The 8413-nt window shown below is 33.3% G+C and overlaps 1 protein-coding gene across 3 annotated transcripts; it reads right to left on the minus strand.

Moving 5' to 3' along the window:
- Positions 1 to 3519: 3519 nt before the first annotated feature.
- Positions 3520 to 7974, minus strand: LOC122404535 (reticulophagy regulator 3-like). 3 transcript variants are annotated; one of them, XM_043408573.1, is made up of 7 exons: positions 7790 to 7929; positions 7099 to 7414; positions 5978 to 6103; positions 5806 to 5902; positions 5522 to 5651; positions 5256 to 5384; positions 3521 to 5140 (listed from the first exon to the last, which is right to left on the minus strand). In XM_043408573.1, exons 2-7 carry the CDS (start codon positions 7335 to 7337, stop codon positions 4863 to 4865), a joined length of 999 nt encoding a protein of 332 aa, XP_043264508.1. In that variant the 5' UTR covers positions 7338 to 7414; positions 7790 to 7929; the 3' UTR covers positions 3521 to 4862. The 3 variants fall into 3 exon arrangements, with proteins under 3 accessions (XP_043264509.1, XP_043264508.1, XP_043264507.1); XM_043408572.1 differs by having other exon boundaries at positions 3524 to 5140; positions 5501 to 5651; XM_043408574.1 differs by lacking the exon at positions 7099 to 7414 and having other exon boundaries at positions 3520 to 5140; positions 5501 to 5651; positions 7790 to 7974.
- Positions 7975 to 8413: the final 439 nt, after the last annotated feature.

Consider the following 8413-nt stretch of genomic DNA (forward strand, 5'->3'; position numbering starts at 1 on the left):
GTCTGCTTAATCATTAATTCATACATGTTACGCTTCTAAATTAAATTTATACCGTACGGTTCTTGAAGTTTATAAACCATTCTTTTTCCTTAATCGAAATCATTAGTCATAGTATTCTTATGCTGATCTGACGAGTCAAAGGTGAGTTGCTACTTTGAAAATTCATTCAAACTATCATAACTTTACGCGAGAGCAGAAAATCAATGTCAAACAGCTCTAGAGCGGGTATCGTAGTTCAAGGTCGCCATTTCGAACGTTTAAATTTCAACTTAAAAGCGAAACATATAAATTCCTCGATTATTACGTCTGTCTCACGGATGGAAATATTCTTCGTCGTAACTTTCCTCTCGTGACCCTGTGTGGCCTTGAACCGTAGGTCATCGTATTCGTCTTACAAGCCTCTACTATAAGGTAAATAAGAAAATATATATTGTTTCGCTTTAACACTGTTTCTACCAAAGACATCGAAAGGACAGTTTAACTCGGGAATTTTCGGATCTCTAAAAACAAAACATCTCAGAAAAATACGATCATTATTGTGACCGTAACTTTATGCACTTACATTACACGACTATGTCTGCGCACGCATCGTGTGTAACCTCCATTTTACTACAACCCTGTGGTCACCGTAATACAGTGTCTCTCAAATTATGTTCCACACAGATTTTCTCCCAGTAAAATGCACCAACTACATCAATGATTGTACAAATAAAAATTTTAATCGTGTTTCATGATCAGACCTGTAAATGAGAATATCAACTATTAAATAATTACTTACAAAGCAGACCATGACAAAATTTATATAATGTTTGACATGATGATGCGAGGAACAAAGTTCTGTTTTAATTTCATAGAGCTCCATAAAGATCGTATGTCGGCCTGCTATAATCTCAGCTAAATCTTCTAAATCAGGTTTTTCGCGAATTCTATTACGAAGAACGTTACACCGTTCCTACGCCCTCGCGAGTGACATCATTTCACTGATTGCGCGGTGACGTCATATTGTGCCACTCGGATACGAAGCATCGTGAAATTCACATACTTAAGTGGAATTTATAGCAGCGAACTCCAAGAACACGCGTATTGCATCACATTCCTTAATAGACATTACCTACGCCAGTATGAAGAAAACGTCATGGTCGTAGTACATAGTACATACTCGTCGAGTACCCGAGGAAAAGTGTCTCACAGAATGATATAGTTGTGCATATAAATCCTTCTAATCGACGTATAGAAATTATTTATTTGGAACTGTACAAGTGCAATATAACGAGAAAACTACTTGTACATTACTCGTTCAATTTATACTATTGTTGTCGCCGTATTAAATAATCTGTAATTAAAATAAAAACAAGAGATGTACAGTGATTGAAACGTTTGTAAAATTCTATTTATCTGAAAATGAATTTGTACATACCAAACTGCATAGTAGTTGATAACACTGGGGAATAAATTATTTATCTTGACAATAAATTTATTTTGTCTTAAAAGGTTTGAACAACAATTTCAAGTTATTTTTTAAATACTTTCCCTGTTGAGCTTATTTGTATTGCTTTGGCGATAGTGTTATTTTCAGTTAATTCGTATGCAATTGATGCGTCTTATTTTAGATAACCACGATGCATTAAACAAACATTATATTAGGTACGCGCAAGCAATAATTTTATTCGGAGGGCCACGTAGCCCCCTTACCATTTTCGTGTCACGTCCGATGTTACCAATCCAGAAAAGAAAACGCCAAGAATTATGATTGAATTTAGTTAATTATACCACAGACGAGGTATACGAGTAGACCTTTCACCCAATGTATTTTTTCGGCCCATTTTTCTGGGGCACTAGAGTCCCATTACCATTTCCGTGTCACTCGCAACGTTACCGACAGATTTAGAAATAAACACAAGAGAAAGTGAGACAGAAAATGAAGTTACATAAATTTTTTAACGGAATGAAAGCTGTGCAGTCCAGAATTGAGCATCAATCGATTAATTTCATTCGAGTAACCAATCGATTAAAATTATTTCAAGATTATTAAAATACGTAAGGATGTACCTCATTGACAACTATATTGAAAATTCTCTATTTTTTATTTTAAATTGTAATACATCATTTATTTAAAAAATAACTCGGCATGGCAGTCAGATTGGGTCATCAAAGTCCATAAGGTGAAAGGTCTATTTATATACCTCGTGTGTGTCTCGCAAAGCATCATAAGAGAATCGGTAGCCTGGAATGTTTATTGCATTTCTTTTACAATCGCGATTCTTACCTAGGGTAACCTCGACGAGAATTTTTTTCTCGAAAATGCGTAGGATTTCGAGGGTATGTGTATTCACCAAAAATGATTGTAATTGATCCCTGGAACCGAAAATAATTTCTCCAGAGTGATTTGAAACTTTTCAATTTCGCCGAAAAATTTGGGCACCTACCCCCTGTCAATTTTCCTTAAAAATTCGTTTTTGATTTTTAGTCATTTTGTTCGACGCCCTACAGAAAAGTTGTCTAATACGTTTTGTAGGTATCCATAAGCTCTACTTCAGAAAAAAGTTTCATTGAAATATATTCGCTATTGTAGGTGTTATGGCCGTTTGAATATTGCGTTTTTTAATCCGTTCCATAGTCAACTCACATGTATTTACGTATACACTACACTGCTGTCTACAAATGCTATGCAGTGAATAGTTTCTCAACTGACCGCCATCCATTAGAAGAGGCCGCTAAAATTCACCTCCGAATTTTCAGGTCGGTATGGCAGTCAGATTGGGCCACGAAAATCCATCAGGTGAAAGGTCTACTCGTATACCTCGTCTGTGGTGAAAATTTTACTCGTATATTTCGTCTGTGGGGTCACCAAAGTCCATAAGGTATAAAGTCTACTCGTATACTTTGTCTGTGATCATATTAAACCCGATCGACGTCAAAAAATTATTTATACATTGTACGGTCGTATAGTTGTAAAGTCATGATACTTTTACATTACTCGAACTAGTTATGAACTTTAGTTAGTTCACAACTTTAAATGGAACTGTACAATTAATGAAAATTACTTGCAACTGTAACTAAACAGAGTAATGCGAATAATTCGTACTTCGCAACTCAGGTGTATTTACACACAACTATAGTTTGTTTACCCATCACCCTATAGTTTCTCAACTGACCGGCATCCATGAGAAGAGGACTAATTTGTGCCTCTCCCTGTAAAAGTAATTTAGAATTGAATAATATGAATCAATGACCATTCATATAATAAGCAATTTAAATAAATTAAAGATGTTTGTTTTATTCAAGGTAATTATGACATAGAAAGATACAATGCAAAATTCAGAGACATTTTTCGAAAAATAGTAACCAATTCTTTGTAAATTTTGCAAGAAAATTTAAAAAATATTATTTCTATATTTTTTTATACTATTTATATTTCGCTTACATTGAAAACTTTAGACATATATATATATATATAATTTATATATGTCATTATGTAAAATCAAATATACAACATAGTATAATGCTATTAATATGACTAGAAATAATTATTCTGGTATTTTGAAACAGATTAAGCTGAACATTACATTTGTCTCTTAAAACACACACCTTTTCAATAATCGCTTAATAATTTTGTTTTTAATTATTCATACACATTAAAGCTCATTTTTGTACTTTGTATTAAAATAAGTTATTACATATAATGTGAAGTCATCAAATTTTTGCAAAATCTGGATAAAACCGATTTAATGTTGTCTCGAAATTTAACATAAATTCTTGTATGTGTATATCAATAATGAAATTATGTTTACATAAATGGTATCATTTTTAATAATAATTTTACAGCAAAAGCTTTTTAATCGGTTTTTAAGTAGTACTACCTCCTGATTCATTTTCTTTAAAGTATTATTTGAAACTAGCATAACCAATTTTTTCAAAACGATAGGACAAACCGAAATATACAAATTTCTCGTGCAAACAGAGATTGGAAAGTCTTTTATCATTATGCAAACTTTATATGTAAACTTCAAATGCTTATATCATTAAAATATAAAGCCTCAGATTGTAAAATGATAAAAAAATTTCTTAATTTCTTTTCGCGAGAGAAATTTTTACGTTTCGACTTGTCCAATTGTTTTGTCATACTCTGTATATATTATATGCACAGGGCCAATTTTTATCTATAAATTCAAATTTCTTGCAAATTACCCACTGTATAAAGAAACAATTCGATTATATTCAAAATATAGACCATTCTAATTGCACGATGAAACCTATACACACTCGCACATAACCATTTTCGTCCATGAAGGTCAAAGTGAGTGACATTTAAATTGACAAAAGTTACTTATTTAATCGATCTCTTTTTCAAAATTTTTTTATGGTAATCGAACTTTTATATACATCAAAAATTTCATACACATACTACAGATATACTTAATTCGTCTGTATATCTCCAAAAAATAAAAATTAGTGTGGTAGATTTCAATTTCCGCGTATAATATGTACAACTTTGTAAGTATACTTTAATATAAGTATACACCAAGGTAAGTAACTACTGAGAAGCTATCATTCGCATATAACCAAAAATTTTTAGTTCTACCTAATCAAAAAAATTTTCAAAGCAATTAAGAATCTAATAAAATAATTGACACAGTTTAATCATTAAAATCAAATACGTTTCTCTGGCGATACTTATTAAAAATTTTAATATACAAGTTCGCAGAAATATTCACATAGTAAATTGAAGCAGGTAACTAAAATGTATGCAAAATAATTGTTTTACTTGAATCATTGCCCAATTAAAGTGTATATAAAATTATCAGTTGCTTTTAATTCTATTCTGCATAATAATAACTTCACAGTTCACATGTCTGCAACTCTCATGCAATGTTTAATTCATCAATTTCTTGACTATCAATTATTTCAAATTCACTACCACTTTCATCACTATGGCTAATTAATTTTCTTGATATAGGTTCAAGTTCTGCTTCTTCTTCAGAAGATGATCCTTTCTCAAAATGACCACTTTGAAATTTAATACCATCCACATCAGTTTCTTCAGCACTAAGTTCTAATTCAGAAACCTCTACACCGTCAATGCTTCCTTCTTCGTGCGATGGCATTTTTAGACCTACAAGGTCTTCGTCGTTAAAGAATTCTATAATTAAAAAACTTATTTATTTTTTTAGAATCATTAACAACAACAACAACAATAATAATAATAATAAATTGGTAAATACTTTTGAAAACATGTTTTAAATTATTTTTCTTACCATTTTGAGCATCGGATATCACACTTGTTGGTGTTGGAGATTGATCCCCTGATTCTCCTGCTCTTGTAAGAACCTGAAGATTGTCTTCAGTTACTGCTGGTAAAAATTCTTCAATTTCACTATCCCATTCTGTACAAAGAAGTTTTTGGATTATCATGTTCATTAGTTCATATGTTAATATAAATATCATTTTTGTGTTGTTAATAAGCACAGGACCTTTTGATACATAATGAGATATTAGTCACCTTTATGTAATATCATCTTACTGGGTAGCTTTAATAACAATGCAGGACCAAGCAGAATGCTCATGCATATCATATATGCAAAAATTACACCATTTATGGTGCGACCAATAATCCACAGGCCCAAAGAAAGAGAACATACAGCAGTGCAAAACTAAAATCATATTTGATATAAAGAGTACATTAATTTTTCCAAATACAAATTTATATATATATATATATAAAACCATCCCATACAGAAAGGATTAACAATAATAAGTTATTTATTCCTATTTACATATTATGAAATTGAATAAATGAAACTTTACCACTCTTGGTTGATCTCTCCTCAACTGCTTTAAACTATGAATTGCTGATTTCACCCTTGCCCCTGCCTTTTCAATATATTCTGTTTTTGCATAGAACCTATAGATATACTATTTATGTCAATCAGACTGATCTTAATATATGAGGACAATTATTTAACATTTTGGTACTTACGTAGCTGGGTCTGATGCTTTAATCTCTTTTTGAAGTTGGGCTTCAAAGGTAGTGTAACAGAGGACTATGACCAGCGCAGCACTGCTGGCTGCAGCAAAGCCACGTACCTCAAGTACAACACTTCCCCTAAAAAAGAAATATAGAAATTAATCCCAATATATATAATAATTTGCATATTTTAAAGTTCAATTTCTCTGGATCCAACATTAAAAATCAAGTAATAAAATTATATATATTTTTATAATTCCATTATTCCTCATAATATGTAAAAAAAAATTATTATCAAAGGAAATATATGCATATAGAAAGTTTTTTTTAATTAACGTATAAGTTTGTTAGAAAATTTACGTGTTAACGGCAACAGCATAATCTTTAATCGCGCGATTATACTTTTTAATTACCAACATGCACTGCCATCTAGGATAGCACTATGGATCTGGTGGGAAAATATGCTGGGAAGATGCAATTCATTCGACAATGCAAACACGGATGTCATGAATAAATGTAATCGAGGAGAAAGGAATGACTTTAAAGTGTATTGCTTGTACCCAGTGGAAACCCATCAATGACCACTTTTATCAACTTGTGCTTGTAGTATGCACAAATAACGTCATATGATTGACGTTCTTCATTCGCTTATCGCGAAGAAACACGTATAGAAAAATGCGAGGGATTATAGCTCTCGAGTATCGAATGTTATTTACAATCGTCATCAAATGCCGAAACACACGCTTCAACAAACCTTGACCTAGAAGGCGGATTATTCGCAAAGCATTAGAAGACAGCTGTTTTTAGTATCGCGCGACACTTTCTTCGGGTGCACGAAATTCTTAGTTCGCGTATCATTATTGTTTTAACTGCCTTTATGGAACGGAAACACTGAGAAATGTTTAACGTTCAATTATACAATAGAAAAGAAGTATGCATTAATCATTGTTTAGCGATTGCGTTAAATTTGCGATTTTTATTCCGTCGAAACCAATTGCAATTACGTTGCAACGGTTATCATCGATTGCACAATAGAGTAACAGTAATTACAGAGTATGATAAAATTTCTCGGATAACTGGTAAACGCTATAGCCGTGAAATGACGCACAGTGTCCCATGGTAGACGAACTCACCAAAACAGTATGTTGAATACGATGACGACGGAGATACTGTTCACGGAGTTCTCCCAAAGAAGGATACTCTCCAAAATGCTACAGAGTCGCCTCGAGGCTTCGATATTGCATCCAACATTCCGATATTGTTCAACCTCGACAGTTTTGCCATCGTCCTCTACGGTCACCTCGTTTTCATCACGAGGTGACGCGTTTTTCATCCATCGAAAATAACATGCCACTCTCGAAAGCCGTTCCATGACAGTTCCAGGTCGGTGTTGACTGCTTTTGTCGTCCTAATTCCCGTTCTCCTTTGGCATGGTACACCCTCGGAAGACTGTACGGGAGTATTTTTAGCGCGTGACAACGAGTAAGACTTTTGAGAACGAACGAGCAACCGCGGGGGTTTCTTCTGCTTTACTTCGAAGAACGGAGTGAGAAGGGGATAGAGAGAGAGAAAGATATATAGGTTGGTAGAAGAGAGAAGAAAGAACAGAAAGTGAGAGGGACAGAAACGAATACAAATGAAAGGATAGACTAAAGACTGTGACGAAGACTGGACAGAGAACGAGCGATTAGAACGGTAAGAAATAGAGGAGGAACGAATTACAGAGAAAGAGGGAGGGAATAACAAAGTCACCAGGGAAAAGATAGAGATAGATTGTACACCCTCGCTCTATTTCATGTTCGCCCTTCTCAATTTTATGGATACCTTCTTTCGAGTCGCAGGCTTCTTTTGTCTTTTCCTCTCTTTTTTTTCGGCAACACCAGTCGGTATGGAGTTAACGTCGTGTCTCTTACCGTGCTACTGACGTATGTACGCGCTCGAGCACTATTCCACATACCCTACCTTCGCCTACTGACACACGTGACGACCGCGACACGAGACGCCGCTGAACAGCGCACAACGTGTAATGGAACTGCGTAAATCCGTAAATTTTAGTCACGTCGTTAATGGCTGACATGATACTGCATCTTGTAAATATTTTAAACGATTCAATTTTCAACATACAACATAGTAGTTATAATACATATCTAAAAAATCTATAATGGTATATTATATATTTTTCATATTAAATGTACAATTCTTAATATAAAGCCTTACAACTAGTCTTCCAACGTTCATTTATTGCATTACAATTTCGTTCCGAGTTTGATTCTTTACTTTGTAATTTGTAAACCATCATTCGTCACTTTTTAATCATCTGATTGTTTTACTCGTGAGTAAAATGATTATTATATTGTAGAAAAGGTGTTAACGGTTGATTTTTTAATCATTCCTTTACTAATTGCGAGATGATTCAGTATCTCTTATAAAACATTATAATTATATTAA

This window comes from Colletes gigas, unplaced genomic scaffold (assembly GCF_013123115.1).
Source record: "Colletes gigas isolate AHSC1104 unplaced genomic scaffold, ASM1312311v1 Colletes_gigas_Sc00003, whole genome shotgun sequence".
Taxonomy (NCBI): Eukaryota; Metazoa; Arthropoda; class Insecta; order Hymenoptera; family Colletidae; genus Colletes; species Colletes gigas.

What these genes read in the sequence shown, in the direction of transcription:
- LOC122404535 (XM_043408572.1), bottom strand. Translation starts at nt 7,337, where the DNA reads ATGGAACGGCTTTCGAGAGTGGCATGTTATTTTCGATGGATGAAAAAC. An exon ending in GGAGAGATCAACCAAGAGTG is followed by an intron (nt 5,652 to 5,805) that starts GTAAAGTTTCAT and finishes ATATGATTTTAG; the next exon opens with TTTTGCACTGCTGTATGTTC. An exon ending in TAAGATGATATTACATAAAG is followed by an intron (nt 5,385 to 5,500) that starts GTGACTAATATC and finishes TTCTTTGTACAG; the next exon opens with AATGGGATAGTGAAATTGAA.